This window comes from Ambystoma mexicanum, chromosome 5q (assembly GCF_040938575.1).
Source record: "Ambystoma mexicanum isolate Mex_15411 chromosome 5q, UKY_AmexF1_1, whole genome shotgun sequence".
Classification (NCBI taxonomy): domain Eukaryota; kingdom Metazoa; phylum Chordata; class Amphibia; order Caudata; family Ambystomatidae; genus Ambystoma; species Ambystoma mexicanum.
This window is the reverse complement of record NC_090933.1, coordinates 557,155,097-557,182,720: the sequence shown is the minus strand read 5'-3', so window position 1 is coordinate 557,182,720 and position 27,624 is coordinate 557,155,097. Positions and strand designations below refer to the sequence as shown.

Genomic DNA, 27,624 nt, shown 5'->3' with positions numbered 1-27,624 from the left:
ACTTCTAAGCTTGCATGTGGTATGTAAGTGTGCTGAATTATTTCACTTTCTTTAGCCACATCCATTCCTTCATAATACGGCATTCTGATTATGATAAAAGACAATTGTTTTAATTTGTTCAGTTTGTTTATGCCAGTAAAGCATGCATAACCTGTGAGGGCCTTAATATTGCTAGATCTCTCTGCTGCATTTGATACAGTGCACCATTCTGTCCTACTGTCCCGCATGGCCGTGTCTGGTCTCTCCGGTTCTTGTCTGACAGGACTCAAATTCTCTCTCTTCCCCCTTTTCTTTCCTCTTCTCACTTACTTTCATGTGGTGTCCCTGTGGGCTTAGCCTTGTCCCCTGTGCTGTTTAATATCTACGTTCAGCCTCTTGTCGGTCCGATTCATTTGTACAGCTTCCTGTGCTACGCATATGCGGACGACACTCAGATCTTGGTCCAATTAGATTCGGGCCAGCCTGAGGTGTCTTCATGCTTACATGCGTGCCTGGGGGCTGTGAAGGGGTGGATGGATGACAATTGGCTGAAACTTAACGGGGTAAGACTGAGATTTTGGTGGTGGGTTCTCCCCCTGATCCTTGACTACAGGTTTCTTCTTTCTAGCCTTCAGAATTGGGTAATCTGCCCGCCCCAGTGGCAGTGGTTAAAAACACAGGGGGTACACTTTCTGCTACTCTTTCTATGGCCCCACAAGTTGGTGCTACTTGTAAAGTCGGTCACTTCCTTCTCAAAATACTCTGCAAGGTGTTGCCTTTTATGCCTTCTGGAATGCGCCCTCAGGTGGTGTCTGCCATGGTTATGAGTCGCATTGAATATTGCAATGCCCTCTACCTGGCCCAACCCTTGGGACTTCTACATTGGTTACAGCTCTTACAAAATCTAACTGCTCGTGTGGCTTCGTCCACCCCTTATGGTGCCAGCCCGATGCTTCGAGCTCTTCACTAGCTTCCAGTGGCAGAGAGTGTCACATTTAAGGCATTATGCCTAGTTCAGCAAGTCTATTATCATCAAGGTGCTGATTACTGGCAGGACACATTTCAGCCCTAAATCCCTCAGCGCACATTGCGCTCTGCTGCTTCCCATCTTGTTGTGGTTCCTAGGTTCCGCCTGGCCAGACTGGGTGGTAGGGCCTTCTCTGTTGCAGCTGGTAAACTATGGAATGGCCTGCCCCCTGCTTTCAGAGGTGTTGAGAATCATTTTCCTTTTCAACACCTATTTAAGACATTACTTTTTTATTCCTGAGTTGCCCACATGACTGTGCCTTTCCTCGCCGCACCAAGATGCCTTAGGCTGAACGCGCGCGTTACAAATCTGTTAACATAACCAGTGTAAACCTAGTTTCTATTTAACTGTGGTGATCAATCTACCGCAGAGAAGGAGGAGGGCCCCCTTCTCCTTCCCTTGGAGATTAACTACTGTTCTTTTCATTCCAACTGACTGCCACTTTTGAAAAGCCAGTCTGGCTGGGGGAGAATCAGTCCTATGTCAGGATGCCTCCCTGTCCTACCATCACTTACAGGGGATCTGATGTTCTGGCCTGGGGGATAATTGTAGGGTTGGTGAGCAGCAACATTTAAAGGACTGCAAAATGTCCCTCCATCATCTCTATCATTGCTCCGCTGGTCAAAACATTTAGATGATTGCATTTGGAAATCGCAAATGTAACCGTGGTTCAGATGGCACTTCTGCTGCTGGCCACATCCGATGCCAGCATGGCCTCAGCGTCAGTCCCTTGCAGGGGGCAGATGAAGACAGAAACGATCCATTTCAAACGTTCATCTCCTGCTAGGTTACCTTTGCACTGGTTGCAGTTTACTGTATCAGCTAACATATGAGTTAAAATCTGGTCGTTTGCATAACTAATGAGTACTCGGGAAAACACATCAGCATCCATCTTACTTTACTTAAAAGTAACTGCTGGCCATTTACCTAAACATGGTAAAATAACTTTTGGGCTTTGATTTTGTTTGGAATCTGAACATCTACACAGACAAACGTGTGTAGAGAAACTCTCCCTATGTTTTTTCATCATTTGTGGCATTTTGAATTGGCTCTCAAGATGGAGCGCGGCACGCAGCCAGGATCCTCCCTCCATGTGTTTTCCCACAGCATGCTGGGAAACTGACAGCACCTGTACTCGAATCACATTTTGATGCAGGTAGAGAGGCTGAGATCGTTTTAGATTCTGCCTGTTTTTTGCAAAAGAATAGAGTGGGTGTTCTTCCTAGCATCCTGTTTAATGACGTCCGCCATGTTTGCTGCTGAGAGCTACCATTACTGATCAAAGGTGGGTTTACATGCTTACATAGCAGGGATCTGAATATGTTTTAAATCTAGAAGAGATAACCGCATGGGAACGTGGGGATTGACCGGATTGCCGTTTATTGTTGGGAACAGTTGGAAAATGATGAAAATCCTTCAGAGGTGTTATGTGCCCACTCCTTCTGACAGATCAACCATCAGGAGGTACATGAAGGTTACTGTTAAAAACTGCCAGCCACGCTTACTCCTGCTGGCTTTCGTTTTCATAAATCCAAAGTCATTTTATACTCAAGTTACATCTTTTTATGGACAGTGTGATTTGTAACAGATGTGGCGAACAGAAGTCTTTTTACTACGCCTATTCTTAATGTAGTCACGTTCAAGCCCTTACTTGCACATTTCCTCAACATTCAAAGGTATTTATGAGTTTATGGGCATTATTTAAGTAATCTTAGTCAAATTTCAGTGTGTTCTGAGATGGCGATAACACAATTCCAGATTTTTCCCTTCATGCTCAATAGTAAGAGTATTATACTTCGGGTAATGGGATTTTCCAATCACGTTCCTTTTGTAAGGGTCAACATTTAAAATTGATTTAGTTGGAAGCATGCCGTTATTTTGCATTTGATAATCAATATTGTAGCCCATCACACATAGATAATCCCTCTCAGCTAAAATCAACTCCATGACAGCTTCAGATTTCAAATGCAGATTAATGAAAGTTAAAAACTGATGATCCAGAATTTCCTACCTGGTCAATATCAAAAGATGTAACAGCCTTAATGATGGAATCTAATAAAGAATATACACAACCCTTTGTCTATTTAGAGGGAAAATTGGATAATTTAAAAGAAATTCCATAGTCAATATGAGGGGATCGCCAGGAGAAGAAATATAGCCCATGACAGGCTTCTCACCAAGAGAATTATTATTTATAAACAGATTGTGCATGCATGAGCCAGAGTCTTGAATGGGATCTGGGTCTTCAAGGAGCAACTCTAACCCCTCCCCTCGCTGTAGTTGGACTCCATGAGAGCATCCAGAGGAAAAACCGTCTCTTTGGCCTGTTTCATTTGATTTATTTTATGTATTTCCGGCATCATGGCGCTGTTACAGAATATTCACTTAGGTACATGTTACATAAATACAACTCTCAACGGAGTGATACAGATTTTGTGAGACAAAACAGTATTTGTGTTCCATAGTTACAGGGGAACGGCAGTGAGGAGCAGTTTCAGTTGAATGGCTTAGTTTTCAGGGCTTTTCTCAAAGCCATAAGAAAGATAAGTTTCATACTCATACAATTTGTATAAGTAGGCTTAATCATCTATTTCTCAGGCAGGAAACAGATTAAATGTTGATGTTTAAAGCATGTCATCACATCCGAACTGCCATCTTTTGATTTTCTTGGGGCACCAACACATTTCTTATGACATTTGCTTGAATAGGGGGTTTTGTGTACATTTCAGTGCTTATTGTTTTTTTTTTTTACAGACTAGCAGACGGAAATTGATGTGGAAATGGGAATCTTAATTTGTACCCAGCTTCACTGATTATAACTTCTCAAGACTTCTTTTTTATGATTCCCTTTACATTTAAGGGGCCTATTTTGTGTTTATGACGACCTTTCTTATTTTAGGACGTTTATCAAAAGAAGCTTACAAGATGCTAACCCCAGAGCCCAAATAATTTGAGGTATGTTCGGTGCCATATGAATATTACTAACTGCCTTCAGTTTCAGCAGAAAGTTAGAACTTACAGATGCTTGAAGGGACTTGCTAGCTACCATTACCCCACCCATGTTGGATGTTGTACTGAGATTTCAGCTCTATTGATGGCGGCAAGTTGATTCTCTTGAAGTTCATGGGCATGGACTATGGTGGTAATTTTAAGGTCTAAACAAATTGGCGTGATTTCCCCCAAAAGGTCTGTGTTATTGTTTACATCCACCAAAAAATGCTGTAGAGCTTAACTAATGACTTCAATACTATGCGAAAATCCCCTAATGGGGGTGGTGCCAATGTTTGCACATTTAGATGGGGATCCCTTAAATGATGTTGGACTGTCCAATGAAAGTTGAGTTGGCATGAGCAGTTAGGATCTCCTGTGTCATGAGAAAACAATCAGTGGAATAGGTAGAACAACAAGATCTGAAGAAGCTTTTTGAATGTGATGAGTCTGTGCTTTTTTTCGCAGGTTCAGGCATGCCCAAGTCATTAGAAAAATCAGGGCCAATTGACACAAATAATTAATGGGTTGTCATTGAGACAGAGCTAGTTCTAACAGGATTCCTATCCCCATTGATCAACAAGGGCAATGTATAAGAGCTTTTAGTGGTCAAATAAGCAATGATTTTGTTTGCGTGCCCTGAAAGCAAGGTAGAAACATGAACTTCCTTCTGCTTTGTCTTAACAGGATCCAGTACAGAGGCATTGCCAGGTTTGTCCACAATGATCCCTGCATTGAAGCATTTGGCATGCTGATCCATATTGGATGTCCGGCATGATTCCTTTATAAACCTGCTCTGGAAGATATATCACTCCGAATCCATAAGTATAGAAGAGGTCATAAGCACTACTACACAGGAGAGCAGAAACAAAGAACGGCATGCACAAGACTGGCAGAAATAGGGGACCTAACGACTGGCATAGCAAATGTCCTGAGAATGTAATACTTACAGGACCTAAGGACCACACATTCTTCACAGACTGCAAAGAATGCATAAAACGTTTCCCATCACTGCAGGTAGTGCTCAGCGCCTGGGCACATTTTATATAGTGAGAACCATTGATCCAAGTACCAGCACCCGCATGCACATGCTCCTCCTGTAGAAATGATAGACACACTGGAGTGTAGAGTTCTTTGTGGAAAAGAAAAGATTGCAGACACTTTTCCCCTCACTTCACTGTCATTGCCCCTACTAGTGGCATTGCCACTTCAATTAGAACATATTGTTATCACCTAGAAGGCATCTGTGCTGTGTTTTGATTTTTCATGGTATGATATGATATGATATGATATGATATGGCATTTATAACGCGCCTATACACAAGTGTTTCAAGGCGCGATGAGGCAAGGGAGGGAAAACAGAGGGAAGACATAGACAACGATCTTACTTATCTTACGCACCAAACGCAATACCTACAACAATAGAACCAAAGAACTCTTCACTATCTTGTGAGAAATGGGGACGCCTAACCCACCCACATACACATGACTAAAAGACAAACTTTGGTGCACGGACATCCAAAATGTTCTCACCAATAGAATTGCCAGTCTACAGACCAAAATAGTGGACAAACGTAGACTACTGACTGACCAAGCTGCTACTAAATCACCCACTGAAGTACAGAACCACCCATCTCCTTCCCCACAGCCCCTTGGCTTCAAATTCTGAAATGTATCAGTTCCTGATGTACAAAAATTCATTGCCTCCCTAAAACCTTCTAAATGCCAGGGCGACGGCTGCCCAGCTCAGATTATCAAGGATGCAGCCAGAGACCTGGCCCCATTCATTACCAAACTCATCAACTCCTCTTTTTCCAGTGGTGTAGTTCCTAGCAATCTGAAGGAATCTTGGGTACTGCCACTACTCAAAAAACAAACTTTAGACCCCACCATTCACACGAACTACAGACCGATTACCACAGTCCCATTTCTGCTAAAAATCTGGATAGGGTTGCATATCTGCAAATCCAGGACTACATCGAAGCCAACTAACTCTCGGGATCTCGGCAATCTGGCTTTAGACAACAACATGGGACTGAAACCGTCCTTGTTGACTTAAAAAGCCAGATTGACGAACTGAAAGACAAAGGCAGACTCGCTATCCTGCTCCTCCTGGACCTGTCAGCGGCGTTTGACTTGGTTGACCACAAGGTTCTATGTGAGCACCTGGAGACAGCAACCTCTTTCTCCAAATCAGCCATTACATGGATACAATCGTTCCTAAACAAAAGGACTATGCAAGTCTTCTCGCCTACCGCAGCAGCTGACCCTATACCTATCACCTGCGGTGTGCACCATTGGTCCTGTGTCTCATCCACTTCGTATAACATTTTTATAAAGCCGTTGTTTGATAAACTGGATCATCTGGGTGTCACCTACACTGACTATACAGATGACACCCAGATACTCCTACCCCTTACAGGCACATACGACACAGATGTTCTTCGCGTGAACGAAATCTACACCATCATTCAGGCATGGATGGCCATCCATGACCTATGCCTGAATGATGATAAAACAGAACTACTATTAGTAGGCTCCACATCCAATCTAAATAAACTGAGCCCTAACTATATCACTTTTAACATAGATGGGAACAACATTCCTATCGCCAAAGCAGTAATAACGCTCAGTTTCTACTTTGATGCCACGTCCAACCTCAGCAAACAAGTAAATATGACCACCTCATCCACTGCCTACACAGGCAAACTGATAAGAGCCTGCAGTCCTATGCTGTCCTCTTCAAGCTGCCTCACACTAGCCAGAGCTCTTATAGGATCCAAGTTGGACTATTGTAACAGGCTCTCTACTTAGGCGCCAACAAAACAGTAATAAACAAACTTCAGACCCTGCAGAACAATACTCTCAGAGCTGCCTTAAATATACCCAGAAATGAACATATATCAGCAACTAGGAAACAACTCAAATGGCTCTCCATAAATGAAAAGATCACACTGAAAATCTTATGTCTCACCTTCAAAGGGCTGAACCACAAAGCCCCCGGTACCTCACCGAAAAATTCACCTGGAGATCCTCCAAACGGATTACCAGATCTACAGATTCCTCTTGCCTGACGGTCCCTAGGTACAACCTAAAAAGATCAGGTGGATCCAGTTGTCCGGTACTGGCCTCCCAGCTGTGGAACTCCCTCCCATCTGACATCAGGACCATACAAGTATTTGACAACCTCAGGAGAAGTGGTATCTCCTGCATACTCAGCAAGAACTAAATAACCACTGCATGATACCTGTGGTAGCCAAATACCTATCTGCATTTGGCTTTTTTCACAGATGTATGTACTTCACCTTTTGCTAACCTGTTTTACCCATTTGAATGTATGTGTTTTACCCTCTGCCAACCTGTCCACACATTTAAATGTATATATTTTTTACGCTGACAAAATGTCTGACATGTTCATGTAACTGTACTCTAAAGCGCCCAGATACCCCTGGGTCAGGCACGCTATATAAATAAAATAAGCAAACAAACAAACAAACAAACAAACAAACACACTAGGCCAGGTGACATTGAGATTGCACAAGTGCAGGGGAGAGGGGAGGGTAAAGTGAGAAGGGGTAGGGGAGGGTGATTACAGTACATGGGATCAACAGTGAAAATAAATAAAAACCAATAAATAAAAAGTGCGACCAGCTGGTGGCAAGTGCAAGGGTAAGTGCAGACATCAAGTGTCAAGTGCTGGTAGGGGACTGCAGGGATACAGAAACATCCCCGAGTGCAAGAGTTGCCAGGATCAGTGCGGTGTGCAACTGGCAGGGAGGGGACCTGGGCCTGAGATCAGAGGGTAGCCAGGTGACCAGTGCAGTTTCGGTTTCAGACAAAAGTTCAGCTAGGGAAAGGAAGAGAGAAAGCAGAAGCAAAGAGGAAGGTCCAAAAAGAGAATGGTGTCAAATGTTTATACGCTTGCTTTCTCCAGCTGTAATTTAGCACTACTCTGTCGTAACCTGAAGATGACACAAACCACTACCATCTAATATGTACGAGATAAAGACTTAGCAGAAGGTACGTCTTCTACTATCTCCACTATAATATTGGACACATAGTAGACATAGGATAACATACACATAGCAGTAAGAAGTAATTCTGCAATGTCTACTCTGAAGCTCCATCTCCTGGAGGACACCAAATGAGGATGAAACAGATCAGGGGATTCATGTGGTCCCATGAATAAGGGCGGGTATGTGGCAGTCCAGTCTAGACTGCCCATTTTGTGGTCGGGACAAGCATGAATTACATTTGATCTTCTGTAATGGCAGGATCGGCTGAAAATCCAGTGCTCTGAAGGGTTTCCCAGAGCAATGCAAGCGGTTATGAATTACTCAAAACATTCTAACCACAAACCTTCAATTTTACTCTGAATTGGGAACCAGAGTAAGCATATGGGAGACCTCTTTATAATTTATTTAATAATGCTGGACTACCCACACTGCTCTACAGTAGCTTTGACTCACCCTGCAGAAGTAAAAAATGAAAAAAAGCTCTCACCAGCCTCCGGGAACAGCCCTTACCCAAAACAATTTAAAAAGAAAAACAATTGTGGGAATGCCTTCCCTGCTGAGCTTTAAAAAATTGTATTTGATACTCTCAAACCTGTAAAGAATTCAAGAAGTTCTTAATATCCAAAACCCATAAAAAAGGATCACTTGGGGTTTAATGAAATATATTTCTCTAGGTTTCACGCTAACCTGTTTTTATAATATTTTCTGTCATTGTCTTTCATTGTAATAGACATTTATATATAAATGCAGTATAAATTCTGAGCTACATTTCACCCAGAAGGATTTGCGTCATTTCTAAAGCTAGGTGACTCTCTGTGCAACCTTGTTTGTGTCTGGAACCAAACTCATTCTTCTGTGTTCAGTATTCCAGTGGGATCCCACGGGGCTCTCCAGTAGCCAATAATGGAGCTTGCACCTGTCCTGCAGGTTCAGGGGGTTTGAGTTCTTTTAGTGGGGGGAATCAGAGCCCCTGAAACTCCTGGTGTGATTAGATTTCACGTGGAATGTTCTCAATCCCTATGGAAGCACCAGTTCATTTTCATTTTCTTTTTGTGGGTTTTGTAAGGCTATTAGAGCAGGTCTGTACATGATGAGTCCAAAACATAACATACGTTATAGAGATCTGGTTGATTTTGGAGGAATTTGGTGGTCTTTACTGCCAGCGCATTAAACCAAGAATGGGAACTCAAGCAGCGATAAGAGAGAGAAGCAGTACCCAAGTGTAACTGAGGCCTGCAACCCTTCCCTTCACAATGAAAAGTACCAGGGGAAGCAGGAAAAGTGGGAGGCCATCAGGGAATCATAATGCACATGATAAAACTTGCCCCAGTCCTTATGGCAAGAACGAAAGTATAAAGTTGTATTAATGGAACTGTAAAACCCAGAGAAAGCAAATAACAAACAAACCGGTCGGGGAAGATCGGGGTCACATGAAGAAAGAGACTTGTCCCAGTCCTGAGGACGGGATAGTATTGAATAAAGTAGTTTACAAGGGATGTGACACATATAAGGGAGAGATTTAATAAACTCAGCTGGTGAATCAACAAAGGCTGGGAACTAAAACCCTGGGAAGAAGGGCAAGAACCTTTATATCTCCAGAGTTGAAGGCTGGAGAAAGTTCAAGCCAGAAACACACAAGGAGAAAGACGAGATGAAGCTCACGAGTGAGCAAGTTAAAAGAGCAGACAACCTCAGAAAGAGAATCCTTGGCAAAGAAAGCCTAAAAGGAAATCAGGACAAATATAGTTTAGGAAAGCCTGAGCAAAGAGACTGGGAAGAACATGGATGTGATAACAGGAGTGTGAGGAACTACTGGAAGGAAAAGTACTTCAAAGCTGAGGCCACAGAAAACACGACATCCAAGAGACATTTTGAAGAACTAAAAGAGTTCATAAGAAAGACTATCCAAGGATATTATGCTAAGAAGTGTATGAGCCAAAAATAAACCTGTGTATATAAAGATTGTCCAAGAAGAAGAAAAGACCAGGGCAGAAGAGACATTGGGCCTGATCACGACTTGGGCGTTACCGCCGGCGGTATTACCGCCAGCAGTAATAGCCCTACCGCCGAACTCCCCGGGGCTAATAGCGCCGGATCACGAATTCAGCGGTAAAGTAATTCCCCATTCCCCATTGAGCCCATTCGGGAATGCCCCATTCCCCATTGGGCTCAATGGGGAAAATTCACGCTCTTACCGCCGGTGGATTTCCCGCCAGCGGTAATAGCGCGCATTTTCTGCGGATTTCCCCCCAGCTAAGAGCTGGGGCGAAATCCGCCGAAGTCCTGATTTGGCGGACCCTTAAATCCGGCGGTAATAGCGCTACCGCCGGATTTAAGGATTACCACCAAAGTCATGATGAGGCCCATTCTCTTGGCCAGTTAATGTGGATGGAGGACATATTTACTTTGGACTTTCTGACATCTGATAAGCAGATTTAGTTCCTTTAGATAGGCAGGGTATTCCCTTTAGCAATAGGGAGGGACAGGCATTATTATTATAATTGTAATTAAAAGTGAGTACATAAGGTCCTCAATATGTTCCGACTCCTACGTCTGATTGACCACAGCATTTTAAGAAGAACTTCAAGACAAAAGTTGATCCTCTGTTGAAGAGCAAGTACTAAGTATACAATCTTGAAAAAATATTGTGGAAAGTCATGCACTAATGTTTGTCTGGGGAGGTGGATGCATGAAAGGATCTTAAGTCCAATATGAAATTGAAGAGATATGGTGATGCCTGTAAAATAGTGCCAGCCACTGGTCATCAAGCGCCAGCCACTTATCACAAAGAGCTGTAGGACTTGCTTTAAGAAATGTGTATACATTATACCATTGTGCCCATCATGGCTACAGAATGGCTCAGTGCAGAACTAGGAATTAAGACCTATGCGGACTGAATCAATAAATCATCACTGATAACTACCTGATCACGAGGATTGCTGCTATAGTCCTTGTGCTTAGCTTAGCCATCATCTTCACGATGCTTGATATCCCATTAACAGGTGAAATTAAGTCATTGGGCCTCATTCCGAGTATGGCGGTAAGGGATAGCGGCCACCGGTAACGAGACCGGTGGCGGTAATCCCTTACCGCCATACTCCGAGTTCCCTTTGCGCCCTCGCCCTTAACGCCTGCTTTGAGCAGGTGTTAAAGTCGAGGGCGCAAAGGGGCCTCCAAGCCAATAACGGTGACCGTAATGAACGGTCACCGTTATTTGCATCTTCCCCATTCCCATTGAGCCCTATGGGGAAGAGCCTTGGTGAATGGGGAATTACCGCCCCGCCAATCTTGGAATGGGGCGGTAATTCCGCCATCCACCAAGGCGCTGCCGGTCCGAGTACGGCGTCAACCAAGGCGTTAATAGCGCCATTGGTTAGCGCCGTACTCGGAATGAGGCCCATTGTTTGAAACTCCTCACCACTTTCCCTATGGTCTTTGGGGCATTCCAGTATATCTATGTGTCATTTGCTCTTTAGTCTGCAATGATCTATGGACTTGGAAACTTAAAAAAGATTGTTTACTTCCCGGATGATATTCTAGGCAAAAATGCCAGTCTGAAAAATGAGAAGCAGAAAACCTCATATAGACAATTACAAACAGTAGAGTTACGCTGAAACAGAACTTATTAGATGCTATTGTGGACGCTCTAGTCCCATCTGACTAGGACCCACTAAAATCATACACAGGGCTTACTTAATACTATTCCAACGTCATCATTAATTCATCTACTGAAATGGAACCCTTGAGGAATCTACATAAAGTTGTGAATTTTGTGTGGAATACACAGACTGAGCCATGACTCGTGCGCCATGCATGTGACCTTTGGATCACTTGCACCCTGAACTATCAACATTTATCATGGAGTGCACAAGATGTTACGTCGTGTAAGTCCATTTAATGCAGAGAGGACATAGAAGATCCTCAATGGGCACTCTCAAACAGAATATTACTACTCATTAATCAAGCAGGAAATGGTATCACGTGCATCAACAACCACCCATTTCTTTACATATGTAACGGGCAGCAAGTTCTGTTTGCTCACAGGTCATAACATTTAATCCATATCCTCAGTCCAGTCCAGAGGAAACATATCCTCAACCCCACTGCTTGTGAGGCTGACAGCCTGACCTCAAGAGATGTCTATCAAAATCAACCACATACCTAGATAAACGAACAGCCAGGCCTACTGTGCCACCAGGATGCCACCTTGAGGAAGAGAACTCAGTATATTTTTTCAAAATATGTCTTTCTGAGTCAAAGTTTATGAAAACATTGTACTGACCATGACCACATCTTAAAACAGGTCAACTAATATACTGTGAAATGGTTGCTGGTCAAGCAAACATTACCCCACTAGCAGCAGCCATACTGGAAGGTGCCAGACATAACAACAAAGCATAGGCTGGTCATGAGACAGGATGTGATAACTCCATGCTTGGGGAGCACACTAATGAAGAAAAGAGCGAGACATGTTTATTGGTAGGCCTAAATTGACAGAAGAATAGAATACGCAATCAGGAACTGTGAAGAACTAACAGTGGCAAGCACATGTCAATGAAGGAAGCACCTTTGCAGAATGTTATGATAAAATAATAATAATAATAATTTAGCATTTATATAGCGCTAGGAACCCTCAGGTATCTGAGCGCTGCTTATTATTACCCACGGTGTAAGGTGCTCATTTATCAACCTCGCAAGGATGAAAGGCTGAGTTTGGCCCTGCCAGGATTCGAACCTGCCGATGTCAAAGCAAACGCTCTACTCGCTGTGCCACTTGACCAGCGATGTTGAATGCCCGGGATGTCTCTGTGAAAAACTGAGCCTGCACCTCATAGGAATTTTGGAACACATGATCCATGGAAACAAGCAAGGAGCAATGTTTATGGGATCATTTTGGAAATGGATCAAGTTAAGAGACATAATGGCCAGTACCACCATCAACACTAATTTTTAGGAGGGAAAGATATCCAACAGGTTTGTCACCAAGAGCAGGGTTCAACTCACCTCATAAAATAATCACAAATTCCTTAGTGACCAATACATACAACAGAACAGGACAGTATAATACTACCATTAAGTAAATGGTCAAGTGGAAAAGGCCAACCCCTTCATAAAGGAGAGTCCCCAAACTCCTGTGCTGCAGCCATGAGTCAAGCATGAGAAACAGGTGTACTGTATTAGTAGCCCAAAGGATGACTCCTAACTCTCTTACAGGCATGGCCCAGTTTCAGATGATTAAAGCTAGAAGGGATTGGTCCACCTTGGCGTCCACTTGGATACCCGATATTCCTACTATTAGCAAACATCAGATACATACTACACAGAGTCAGTAAGTGGCAAGAAACAAGGAACGTATGATACTACACACTGTGCTGTCCGACCTCTTCATGTGCCACCAGGGGTCGGATTACAGAAACTTTGCACCGGTGCAAGTGCAAAGTTGCACGGTATTAGCACTAGGGCAAAGTTTGCCCTATTTTTAAAAACAGCGGCACACACTAGAAAACTACTGCACCATGACAAGAACAGTTTGGCATATTAAAAGCACCAGGGCAGAAATTGCCCTAGTGCAAAATGTATACATTTGCATTTTTGCATCAGGGCAAAGTTTGCCCTAGTGCTAATACCCTTCCGTATTAGCACTAGGGCCAACTTTGCCCTGGTGCAAAAATGCAGTAGAAATGCATCTCTTTTTGTACTAGGGCAATTTTTTCACTGGTGCTTTTAATATTCCAACCTGTCCTTGTCATGGTGCAGTAGTTTTCTATTGTGTGCCGCTGTTTTAAAAATAGGGCAAACTTTGCCCTAGTGCTAATACTGTGCAACTTTGCCCTTGCCTTGGCGCAAAGTTTCTGTGATCTAGCCCCAGATATATTGTACAAGTAAGATTATCCAACGCAAGAAAGGGACAGGATTGAACCCCATTGAATGAAAGTTGAGACAAGTTCATTGAAGGTACAGACCATCTGAGAACAGGACAGCAAGTGCACGAGACTCAGAAATAGATTGACTGAGTGGAGGAAGAGGAACCAGTCTGGACTGATGCAAATTACCCAATGAGTATTTTGAACAGGTGAAAAAGTGTCTCCCCTGCACATGAAAATCCAGTCCTCGGCAGATCATATTGTGAAACACAGTTCCTATGGAAATACAGAATGTAGTCACTATATTGTTTGTTAGCAAAAAGAGATATGTGGCAGTCTAGTGTTCTCCCACCCTGTGCTCTGTATGAGCTGTATGAAACATGTGAATGTGCAGGAGCATGTGCCTCAGCAATGAATACTCTGGCACACATAGGATTATGGGCAATGGTGGGAGATCATTGTGAATGGCTGTGCCCCCCTCTTACTCCCATATTCTTCAAGGCATGGTCTTCAATGCAAGTTGTGTTTGCTTTAATAAAAGCAGTTAACAAATGACTGCAGGGATCTGAGACCAAAATATGAACACAACAAACTTAAATGGTAAAAGTATGTTTTACATCTCGTTTCCACACTAAGGGCCTCATTACACGGATGGCGGAGAACCATGGCGCTATTAGCGCCATGGTTGATGCTGGTAAAATACCGGCACCGCCTTGGCGGAAAGGGGAATTACCGCCCCATTACAAGGTTAGCGGGGCGGTAATTCCCCCTTCCACCATTGCCCTTCCCCATTCCCATTTTTGCCCCATAGGGCATAATGGGAATGGGGAAGGCGCTAATTACGGTACTGCAAATTGCGGTACCGTAATTAGCTCCCTGGGTCCCTTTGTGGGTTGGTTTTTAACGCCTGCAAAAAGCAGGCATTAAATCCCCCAACCCGCAAAGGGACCTCGTAGTAAGGTGGTAAGGATTTACCGGTACCGGTATTTTACCGGTACCAGTAATTCCTTACCGCCATCCGTGTAGTGAGGCCCTAAGTCGTGTTTGTTCTTGTCTACACAGTAACTCCCGAAGTAGGCTTTGAATTGCACACAGGTACACAGGCCTTTGTGTAGGCCTTGCATAAGTATTTTCCAGGCACTGTCATATGGCACTTCCCGGCCATAAAAGAGCAAAAGCTGACAAGTAGTGTTAGTGAATGGGCATGTTATGGCAGTGTCTGGTGAGTGCCTGTTACTTATACATAAGAGCCAAAACTGTTGGATTTGCTAATATTTGTTTTAATAGGAATTCATTTAAAGGAATGGTTGAAAGGTCACACATATTTCTGAAGGCACCCTTGGATAAGACATGTTATTACACCACAAGCTGGTTTACCGTTGCAACTAGGCCATTACCCTTCAGAAGACTGCTTAGAAATAACATTGGTATTGCCTTAAAAAAAACAGAGCTAGCTTAAAGGTACCCATAGGGTGTGCCTTTAGATGGAATGGAGCAGGTATTGGATGGGAATGGCCACAGGAACTGGAACTAACATTGCCATAGATGTTCAATTGTTGGGTAAAAAGCCAACCAAAACCAACAGGCTGTGTGTTCCTCCTCACATCCTATATCTCTCCTATATTCACTTCCCATGCCAATGTTTTCGAATTATAGGCAGAACTTACAAAACTAAAAATCATTCATGAGGGGATGCATATTTTTAATACATCTGAAGGAATTTCCTTTGTCTCAAGAAATAAACCTACTGCTATTTGAATATTTTTCAGATGGACTCAGCAGATAATGAAGGCAAACTGTTAAGAACTTGTGCAAAGGGAACCAAGGGTAAGTTGTTCAAAGAAGGTCCCACAGTGTGAGCATAACTCTGTAGCATGCTTAGCTGCATGCATTCTACTTGTGTAATTAGCAATTTAATATCTTCCATGAGTTTTTGTTTTGTTTTTTAAACAATTACACAGACACACACACACACACATATATATATATATTTGCTTGTACCACGTTAGCCAAGGGTATTCTATTTAAACAAGACAACAGGATGATGCCTTTGTTAGGCAAGCAAAGTCATTTATTTGCAAGCTTGCAGAATCTTCAGATCACTTCATCAGACATCAGACATAGGAAGAATGACACTCTTGGAATAGCAGGACAGCTTAGAAATTCACTCTGGAATGCCTTATCTGTTTGTGCCTGTGTTTCTGATTCAGGGTTCCTTAATAAGGAGTCATGCACTTAAGAAGTTACCTTCTGAAGCTATTCCAAGAACTACAGTGGTCCTATACCTTATGAAGTGATCTAAAAATTACTAACTAAGGTATCATCACGTTGGCCTTTTTAGATTTTCTGGATCAACACTATATTTCAAGTGAGAGTTTACAATCCAATTGTCTGACTAAACTTAAATAGATGAGGCCATTCTTAATCTTCTGAATCACTGACAGATACTAGTCATTGGTATTTCATAATCAGGCTCTGACACAATGACTTTTCAAATGTTGTATCATGTTTTATTGATCCTCTTTCTTTTTAATAGTATAATGCTGTATGGTATTTGTGGTATTGATGGCTTTATAATAATTACACTTTTGTGTTCTGTCAAACCTTTATGCCTTCAGCGAGTTAGTCTGCTTGTGTGAGTTGAAAGCCAGGCTATTGGGGAAAGAAGGCAATTTCAAACAGTCCAAATGCTGCGCACACCATTGTACATCATTTTATTTTTCCTTCTCCAAATGCAATCCGATAAAATGAACATGATCCATCATTATTGATGTCCAAACCTATTGCTTTAGCTGTGAAATTACTTTTGCTTTTGTTATGAAGTCATAACAATTCCTAATTTGCTGTATTAACAATCAATACCTCATTACATAGAAATCATTGGCATGCACACTGTTCATCCTCCAATTTCCAGGACTATTGTGTTGTGCTAGGCTGCCGCTGGTAAATCAAACTATTAAATTGTCTGGCAATAGAAGTTGGCTTCATGCATTGTTTTTTTAAAGACGGGTCTGGTGTTAAAGTATGTGTCTTCAAGCAAGGCTTCTGCCATTCCCAAGCCCTTCTGTGAGTTACACTGAGTGAGTGCAGGTGAGTGTGTGCTAGGTGTGGTGTGTGTTCAATTGTTTGCAAGTTGGTAATCGTTCGATGTGTTTGGTATACATTTTAACTTGTCATTAGGAGCAGGTGTTCAGTCAGCATAGATATGATGAGGTGTTAAGAGTTGCTGGTCGGTGTAGGGAAATGTGATTGAGTAAGCTATAGATATGTGTGAGGATTTGTTTGGGTGAAGGTGGTTAACCAAGTGATTAGTGCCAGTATAGATTTCACTGGGTTTCAATTATAGTACGCAATTGGGAGATAGAACTTAGTTTACAGAATAAAGTTGCATACCTTAAATAACAGGCATAGATTAATGACATTGCACCAAGAAGCAGGCTTTGGGTATTGGTCAAGTCTAGACAGCAAAGAGTGCAAAACATAGCAAAGCATAAAATGTCACATAAGAAAACAGTGCTACACATCACTTGACAATTATAAAGGACATCTGGAATGTAGAGCGGCAGACGTACACATCATCTCTAGTGCACGCCCCCTCACCTCTGTCATACTGGAATAGCAGCAAGAGAGCAATGTGTGTGACACCAGGTATCGTCCCAGTACCACATCGAAGATACTAGCGACATTATGGACTCAGACAAATGTATCAAATGTACCTCGCACTGACGTGGTGGAAGAATGTCTACATACACCACTGGACATAGAAGAGTTATAAGAGAAATCAGACTGGAGCAAGGTGACGTCATAAAGAGAAGATCCGAGGACGCACTGATATGATATGCAAATGCTTAAAAAATGAAGATGCAACTCATGTAACAAGGTATGCAAATACGAATAAATCATATACACTAAGAAAATTAGTAAGAAGAGAATCGGTAAATGTATATATGCAGAAATGCAAGATATGGAAGCTTGCTGCAGAAGAAAATAAAACGCGAGTAAAGCAGCCATGATGAAAAGATGGACGTCGGAATCATGTTAAAAGTAACCAAATTAACTCAGAGACACATCAGGGCTGCAGTGCTGAAAGGTGCCGGAAAACAGCTTTGTGCATGGAACAAAGAATATGTGTCCGGCTCAGGGTCAAGAATGCCATAATGAGAAATAACTACAAGGCACAAGGGGAATCAAAGAGAATAAGCTACACACGCACAACAGATTTCTCTTAGATTAAGTAAAGGCTAAAACATTTGCAAGTGCCAAGAATTGAACAAATTAAATATGCAGAAAGCACAGGCAAGACGAAGTAACCAAGTCTCCAGAGACCAAGAGGAGTAATAGCACCCAGTATAGTTGAATTAAATAGCACTAAATAAAAGGTTGAAATTGACAAAATTGTGGTCTCCTGACATGTGATTGAGGACTCGAAACAAGGTCTATTCATTAAGCTCCAAATGCAGATAAAGATGTACCTACACTCCTTTAAAAATCCCAAAGAAGAGAACAATCAGCAAGGTCAACTACAAAGAAAAAGCCTTGGTTTAGGGCCTAACTGATGAGAGATGGTAGGCTAATTGACCAAGTGGGTAGTAGTCTGACGTTGTTCACTGCACCTGTGTTTCTTTTGCTCATGTGCTGCTAACAAGCCGAATGTCCAAGGTTGGGAGAGAATTCCAATCAATCATGAGGGCCTATGTAGCAGTGTAATATACAATGTTGCAGAAGCCAATCTGCTGCTGTTATTCTGCTACTAAACTGTATTATACGTATTTAGATGTAGTTCAAGGCGTGTAAACCAGATAAGGGGCAGCCAATTATATTACTAACACCTAAACAATGTATAAGTGTATATGGTCCCTCCTTTCGATAGGTTTTTATTGTTTGCCACATAGGATGACATCACAACTGACATACATCAAGGTATATAAATTCATACGCGGGTTGCCCCACACTAAGGTGATAATCCCTCCTACACAGTGGGGATATAATATCTATTTAATCAAGAAAGAAGAGACATGTACATAAACCCAATACGTTATCCACAACAATCTGAAACCTGTTTACATAGCCCACTCACCAAATAAAGGCTATGTTAAATTTCATAAATGACATGTATTCAATATTTAAAACATCATATTTAATTCATTTGCTAAACAGCACAAGTATCAAAAAACATTTACATAAAAAGAGCATTAAATCACATAAAAAATACACAATATTATAAAAGTGGTGGTAACACCACACATCTTCAAGTTAAACAACTACTTGAACATTCTGCACAGTAGCTAATTCAACTGTTCTTATTTGCTACTGTGCGTAACAGCTAAGCCCGACTTATATAAGTTTCTGTCCTGAATGTTGTTACAGAGAGAAGTCAAAAAGAAGCACAAGACAATTTTCCGCCCCTGAAGAATGTCCGGTTATTAACAACATTCAGGACAGAAACTTATATAAGTCGGGCTTAGCTGTTACGCACAGTAGCAAATAAGAACAGTTGAATTAGCTACTGTGTAGAATGTTCAAGTAGTTGTTTAACTTGAAGATGTGTGGTGTTACCACCACTTTTATAATATTGTGTATTTTTTATGTGATTTAATGCTCTTTTTATGTAAATGTTTTTTGATACTTGTGCTGTTTAGCAAATGAATTAAATATGATGTTTTAAATATTGAATACATGTCATTTATGAAATTTAACATAGCCTTTATTTGGTGAGTGGGCTATGTAAACAGGTTTCAGATTGTTGTGGATAACGTATTGGGTTTATGTACATACATCAAGGTATAACATCTTTGTGTAATTGAAATGTAGAAGACAGTGTGTGAGCTGCAATTTGTTTGTTCACCAGGTTTCCCTAATTTATTTGAGCTGATAATAGAATAGTATTTTGCCATATTCTTTGAGTCTGTCCGGTTATTTGGGTCTGAGATTGCTTGTTGGTAATTCCATCTGCCACTTGGAGCGCTCCAGGTGCTACTGCACAGTGATTTACATGGATTTAAGTCTGCATGGCATCATGTTGTGATTAATACATGGCTTCTCTGGCTGCCAGAAATATGCCGATCTGGTCCAATGCTTGTGTCTCCCTCCATGTACTTCAGCCCTCTGGTATTCAACTTCTGTCATTAGTGGACAGCGTAGGTGAGGCCGACGTTTACCTGCTGTGTTGCGTTCCTTCCTTTTGGCGGGAATGTCCCCCAAAAATCTGCTGTGCCGGCTTCTCATTGCCCATCTCTGCTGTCCCTTTGAGGGCAGTTCCCCCCAAACTCATGCTATAACTACCATCCTGATCCTGTGCCTCTGCAGGGCTTTCCCACACTCTGGCTCGGTGTTAACCTCTTTGCCCCACCAGTCCAGCTCCTGTGATCCCGCCTTTCCTCTCTGTGCCTCCCCTCAACCAAATGTGCATACTAGCCCTGCTTCATGTCCCCTGACATCTTTGCTGCTGCCCCAGTGTTAGTTCCTCTCCTGCACACTCTTGTCTGCTGATGTTCTTGTTCAGGCCAACCCATATGATCACATGAAGTCATTTAAACAATCTGTTAGCAATGACGTCTCCTCTGTGTCATTGGCAGATTATGTTTTCTTGCTTGCACCTCTGCATGTGGCATGATCCATCTGGTGGTTGGGTCTTATGCCATGCTCCAACACCTAAGATTAACAATTCTAAAGCACATCACTCTTTATTTTCATTACACATTTTTGGAGCTAAAGGCTTGCATTTGGGTTAATTTGCATAAGAAAAATATTTTGCTTGTGTGGCTCCAATATGAATCTTGTGCGGGTTCTCTGCAGCCGGCACTACAGCTACTAGAAGTCCTTGCTGCAAAATTAACATCATTTTAGAACACCTGCACTGGCTACAAACTGCAAGATAACCCTGCCTCCCTAATGCAGTGATGAGCCCTGACAATGTTTGGAGGAGACCAGGAAGTTGAGAAGCATGCTGAGCAGGGAACCAGAATGAGCCCCTGCCACCTGTTCTGTTAACCTATATGGAGTCTTGGAAGGTGGCAGCTCCAGACTTCTATTGCGTACCTCACCAGGGTTACTCATGCAAGGATTTGGAGGGCCACACTGTGGACTACCACCCCTCTACTGTGGGTGAATGGATGGAGGTTAAGCGGGTTACCTTCAATCTAACACTACAGCTACCAGAAGACCTTACTACAAAATTAACATTAATTTAGAACACTTTCCCTAGCTGCAGGCTGCAAGTTAAGACTACCTCCATGATGAAGTGATGAGCACTGAAAACATCTCAAGGAGAAGATCACATAGCTGAGAGGCATACTGAGTAGGGAACCAGAGTGCTCATCTCCCTCCTGTTTTGAGATACACATATATATGTAAGTAAATTACTTTAGTTACTATGCAGTCAACACAACCCTTCAAATCCAGCAGATGTGAAAAGTCATGACCAGCTTAACTCAGTGCGCTCCTGTTGATGTCCCCCACAATGATATGTCCCCCATAATGCCATTGTGTATGTCATTGTGACTCCCTTCTCTTATAAAATGTATGTACTCATGGGTTTTGCAATGTGAATGCGCCGAGTTAACCTGGTCATGACTTCCCACGTCTGCTGAATTTCAAGGGTTTTGTTGTGTTAAATCTGCTCAACTTAAACGCACTTTAACTAAAGTTTTTTCAGTGAAATTCAAGGGTTTTGTTATACCATAGTTTTTACGGACCACTACCCATGGCCTTCGGCCGTGTCCACTGTACATGTTCCCCCAATATGTTTCTTTTGAACCCACTAGATGGACACAGCCTTTAGCCTTTGGCCTTTGGCCATGCCCATTGTATATTTTAAAATGCTACCGGGCCACTAGCCATGGGCTTTGGCCGTGTCTGCTGTACATGTTCCCCAAATATGTTTCTTTCGGTCCCATTAGGTGGGCCACTATACATGTTTTTTGTGCCCAGTAGCTGGGGCCTTCGGTCTTCGGCCATGCCCACTCTATATTTTAAAACACTACCAGGCCACTAGCAATGGCCTTCAGCCATGGTAAGTGGCCACTGCCCCAATATGTTTCTTTTGGACCCATTGGGTGGCCATATATGTCTTTTGGGCCAGCGGGCCAGGGACTTCAGGTATGCCCCCTGAATATTTTAAAACACTACTGGGCCACTAGCCATGGCCTTGGCCATGTCCACTGTACATGTTCCCCCAATATGTTTCTTTTGGACCTACTAGGTGGCTAAGGCTGTGTCCACCTTTCTGTTCCTTGAAGTAATCAAGTAGCTGCATCCTTCTGCCACTCCCATTACCCCCCACTTCACTGTAGCTGGTTTGTTTGTTTTTATTTTTTTATTAGTTCATTACAAACTTTTAAAAAGAGGGAAAAAAAAGAAAAAGACAAACGTCCAAGGTCCTTTACAAAGGTGAAGAAACAATGGTATCCCATCAGACAACAATGTCCTTCACCTCCAATGTATTCGCCAATTCTCTCAAGTATGCTGTTAAAGCAAATAACAGTTGTTTATTTGATCCTTCGTGCATCATGCTCTACACGCCCTCCATGTTTCGGCATGTCTTTAGAATGGTCACTTTTTTTGAGATTAATTGTTCTTAGTTACTTTATATTCATGCAAGACAGGACAAGATGCTCATCCTCTCTTGAACAAAAGTGGCACGCCTTATCATTTCTATCTGTCTTCTTCCAGAAATGTATGACTTCTTTGGTGCGGAACAATTTAGGCGGAACATAATGAAGTGTTTCCTTCTTGTTGGACAGGGAAATCTCTCCAGCTATTTTGGGAGCTTGCTGAGTGCCCTTGCTTCAGGAGGGGGCATTTTCCATCCACCTGTATTTCACCCTTTGATCTACAGTTTCACACCAATCCAATCCCCATAATTCTTTCTTTACTTTGGATTTTGCAGGAGTGTCTCGGCGTTCGTTTCAAGTTGTCGGAGCAAATTTTCGCAGTTTGCTTTCCACTGGGTAAAGATGGAGTCTGTTGGTATTCTGCCTACAATGCTTAGAATTTTAAAATGGGGTAGCTCATCTGCCCCCAAAATTCTCCTGTGTAGGGTTAGAGGGTTCCACTGCATTCTAGCATTAATTGATATTAAGCCCAGCTCATAACATATGCAAACCACTGGAGTTGGAGTACATTTGGCCAAAAAAGGTTCTCACACCATGTCCAAGTAGTAAAAGAACATCCCGGCATTGTTTCTGCACCAAAAATCAGAGCTGGGATTGCCTTTGCTCTATAAAAAATCTTTTTACTGGCTTTAGGCTGAATTTACAAAATTGTGGCCGCTTGAGCTCCCAGCATTTCACATTTTCTTTTTATATTTAGTACCATCGGTCCATCAGTTATGTTGGTATTTATCGTTGCTCCAAGATATTGGACTTGATTCACACATGCAATCGGTGTGCCTCCGATTGACCATTTGTGTTTGTGTGCCATCTGTCCCTTTTTTGTCCCTCTAAGATTTTGCATCACCAAAATCTCAGTCTTTTTTGCATTTATCACTAGACGGTTTATAGCTGTATAACCTTACAGTGCTGCCAGTTTTCTTTGTAGCCCAGTTGGTGTTTGATCTAAAATGACCATATTGTCAGCATATGTCCTGGGTCCCAGTTCTTGGCCATTTATCTTTGGAGGAAAGGATCTGACTCCATTCATGTTGTTTTCAGCATCTGCTGTATATAAGTTAAATAAGGTTGCTCCTAAGGGGCAACCCTGCTTTATCCCTGTTCCGTTTTTATTGGAGCAGATAAGGTACCTGCCTCATTCAGCCTGATTTGTATGGTTGTATCAGAATATAGTTCTTGTATTGCTTTCAGCAACTGATGGGGGCAATTAATTTTCATCATCCTGGCCCAAAGCAGCTCCCGGTCCACGCTATCAAGGGCATAGGCTAAGTCTACAAATGCCACATACACTTTTGTTCTGTTTTTAATTGCTTCCATCTTTATCAGGTTTAGGAGCAATAGGTTTAAAGAACAGCCAACTCCTTTAACAAAACCTGTTTGTCGAATGGCAAATTGTTGAGTTGACATAGTCCAGGTTCCAACTTCCGCTAAGGAAGCAAGCAGAGAGGGAGCCAAGCACAGCAAATCAGGATGTGAGTTCCTAAACTGATCCTGTGAATGCAGTCAATCATCTGGAATGGGTGTGTTAAGGGTTGTTTCAGTGACTTTCTATGTGTTTCAAGGGTGTATCACATGAAAAGAAGTGCCCATACGCAAAGGTTAAACTAAAAAAAGAATTCCGTGCAGCAATATGCAAAGGTCAATCAACCTGTTGCTGAACTTACACTTAAATGTGTTTGGTGTAAATGAGGCGTGAGAATTGTGAGAGATGAACTGTTGCCTTACAAAAGAGTGGGATGTGTATAGAAAGTGGAAGAACGTCGAAGAACAAAATTTTGAATTATGAGAAACAATAATGCTGTATAAAATGATTTATTTCACATACGAATGCATTCCAGAAATGTGTTCTGGTGCCAGTTGAGCAGGACAAACCACCACCTAAATCGGTGTAATTTGTTCTACATTTGTGAACCAAGTGTAGCTTGCAGTTTTTGTGCCCCCTTGCCTAAATTGCGGATACATTCACTCACAACATTTATGAATCCCATTTTCTGGCAAAGGTTATGACTAGGCACTCATCTATCTTCCTCTCTACCTGTGGTGTTCCCCAGGGGTCTCACCTCTCGCCCTGGCTTTTCAGCCAATACCTGGTAACTCTCGCCCACTGCATTGCCATTTTCTGCTCAAATTTCCAGTGCTGCGCTGACGACACTCAACTCATTTTCAGGCTGCCCTCGGCCACCTCCTCTCCCTCTCTAATCCCTGATTGCCTAACTGCCATTCAAGATTGGTGTGTCGCCAATGATCTTTGAATGCCAGCAAGACAGAGATCCTCCTCATCGGCAAACCTTCACCATCCTTTCCCCTCGCTCTCTGGCCGGCCTCCCTTGGCCCTCCTCCTACCCCCACATTGCGAGGCTAAGAACCTCAGGGTCATCTTTGACTCCACATTTTCCTTCTCCGCCCACAACTCTGATGTCTCTAAAAAGTCAAACTTCCTACTGCACCTCCTCAGAGGTACTCTGCCTTTCCTCTCCTTCCCCCAGAAGCTCACTGTCTCCCAAGCTCTGGGTCTCTCTAGGTTGGACTATTGTAACAGCGTCTTTCTAAATCTACCTACCTCTACTCTCCGCCCTCTGCAATTAATCCACAACAGGACTGCTAGACTTGTCCTTGGGCTCAAGCCCTGGGATCGTATCTCTCCAGCTCTGAAATCTCTCCATTGGCTCCCAGTGGATGCAAGGTTTAAATTCAAAACCCTCTGCATTGTCCACAAGGCTTTCTGGGACCTGTGTCCAAAATACCTTCAGCTATCCCTGTGCAAATACCTCCCCTCTCAAGCTCTTCACTCCTCTACCTCTAACTCCCTCAGGGTCAGTCGTTTTTCAAAGATGCGGGCTGGGGTAGATCTCTGTCTGCAGCTGGGGCCTCCCTCTGGAACAGCCTCCCTGCCACTCTAAAACTTGATGAGAACCATCTCTGGTTCCGTAAGCACCTCAAGACCTTCCTCTTTGATTCTGCCTTCGTTTCCCCTCTCCCGGTTCCATGTGTTAAAATTGCAGCAAAAATGGCTGTTTACACAAACAATTGCGGCAAAAAGGCTGTGGTTTTGCCACTGCCATCCATGTAAAGGATGTGGGAGACACCCCCACAACCCCCGCTCTCCTTAAATGGTATAATGGGGTACACCTGTACCAGGTCAATCCACAGCATTTTTTGAGATTTTTTGTAAAGGCGTTATTTTTGCTGCAATTTTATTACTGCATACCCCTCTCCCCTGCTGATCTGTTCTCTCTTGGCACCGTGCACCTGGCCACCCTTTGTCCTCCGGGCCCAGGTACCTGCTCACCCTGCCACCCTCCCGCACTCCCTCCGGGCAACCCCTTGCAGTGGGGTCTGTATCTGTACCCATTCAGTCCCCACCCCCTTTTACTTCCTGCACTTATCAGACCTACCCTGTCTGCTGCTTACACCCAGCACTTGCCACTTGCTGGCTGCACTACCACTGTTTGTTGCCTTTATTATTTATTTATTATTATTTATCTGTTTCTCCTTTGCTCCGCACTTTCCACTTCTCCCCATTCTATGCACTTTTCCCCTCCCCCTCTCCCATGCACTTGGGCATTCTCAATGTCACTGGGCCTAGTAAGATCCCTGTGTTCTCCACTGTTCCCCTCCCTTGCCTTGTCGCTCTCTGAAACACTTGTGTAAAAGCACGATAGAAATAAAATATCAATTCAATTGATGTAACTTAAGTCTAGCATCACTTATGGCCGAAAACAGGATTCTTCATGCAGGATCCCATGCACCATCCCTGATCTTTGTGTGTCAAACTCGCTCACTCGCTCACTCGCTATCAATCTCGCTCCCTTTTACGCTTATCACCTTTTTTGCTTTACCTTTCTCTCCCTTTTTCTTGCTGTCTCTGTCCCGCTCTCTTTAATGGTGCCTCTCCCCCGACAGATTCCTTTATTTCTAATTTTGCCTTGCGCTCCTTCCTCTCTCCTCACAAGATCGCTCACTCTTTTCCTATTACTCTCTCTCCCCATCGCCCCTCCATCACTTTCTCGTTCTCTTCAATGTCTTCAAATCTCTCAAGAACCCCTCACCCTCTCTAACCCTTCGCGCCCCCTCTCACTGTCTCGCGCACACTCTTCCCTCATCCTTGACTCTCTCTGTCCCCTGGTTCTCTCTCTCGCTCTCGCTCTCTCTCTCTGTCTATCTCTCTCTCACACACGCATACGTGCACTGCACAGCCAGAGTAGCAGTTGACGTTGTTTTTGAAAGATGGGTCATGTTGCAGGCGACTCAGGCAATCCGTTTTGCATACCGCTTGGGCAGCTACCGACCAACACCAACTTGTAGTACTCACTACGGAATTGTAACCGTCCTTTCTATCCCTTCATTTCCTAGCCACTCACTGCAAATAGTACCTGACCTACAAGACAACTCAATTCTAAAAAACGCCGTGAGACAGGTGTTTCTGATGTTGTGTTTATTGTGAAATAAGTCACCTGTGTTTGGATACTACCGCTGTTGTCATCACAGAGAGGCAGGTGCAGCCTGCGACAAGCACTGCCCCCGACATGTAAATTCATTCATCTCCCTTCTGTTTTGTTGACAGTGCAAGTGGACTCCATCGCAGAGAGGCTCAGGTAAGGACTCACATGCTGCGCGTGGCGTTTCCTAATCATTTTCTGCCCACAGCTCTCTCGGATAAAAAGCGCGCACCGCAAGGGCCGAGTGAAGCCATGCCAAGACGAATGTTCTTAGCTGAACGATGGTTCTCAGGTTTGTGTTTTGTTTTAAGAAAGGGGTGCTATGCAAAGTGTGTCATGAGACGGTAGACCGCTCGGTACAGCAGGTGTGAGAAGATTATAATAGAATATTTTAAAACATGCGCTTGAGTGTGTACGTACGAAACTGCTGTTATGTTTTATGTTTATAGATGGCTTAAACCGACAAAGTCAACTTTTAAATGCAATCCGTTGGTTGTGGGGGAGGTTGTGAACCGTACGGTGCGATCTTTGTCACAGGTGACGTCATGGAAAGTGATATCACAGACACGCGCCTGTGGGGGAGGCAATGGCTAGCCCTTGATTTATGTTTTTATGACAGTATGCTCTCCACGAAAACTAAAATAGCAGGAATGGCTAGAATGTTTTAAATGAATCAGAACAACTAGCATTGCGCCGTGCGGC

The 27,624-nt window shown here is 43.0% G+C and overlaps 1 protein-coding gene across 3 annotated transcripts in view; it reads left to right on the top strand.

Moving 5' to 3' along the window:
- Positions 1-27,624, top strand: part of ST18 (ST18 C2H2C-type zinc finger transcription factor) — a 683,846-nt gene that overhangs the window by 295,302 nt on the left and 360,920 nt on the right. For all 3 annotated transcript variants that reach the window (XM_069621036.1, XM_069621037.1, XM_069621035.1), the window contains exons 3-4: positions 15,644-15,701; positions 27,048-27,078. In XM_069621036.1, coding sequence (XP_069477137.1) covers positions 15,644-15,701; positions 27,048-27,078 — 89 coding nt within the window. The remainder of the gene's footprint in view (positions 1-15,643; positions 15,702-27,047; positions 27,079-27,624) is intronic.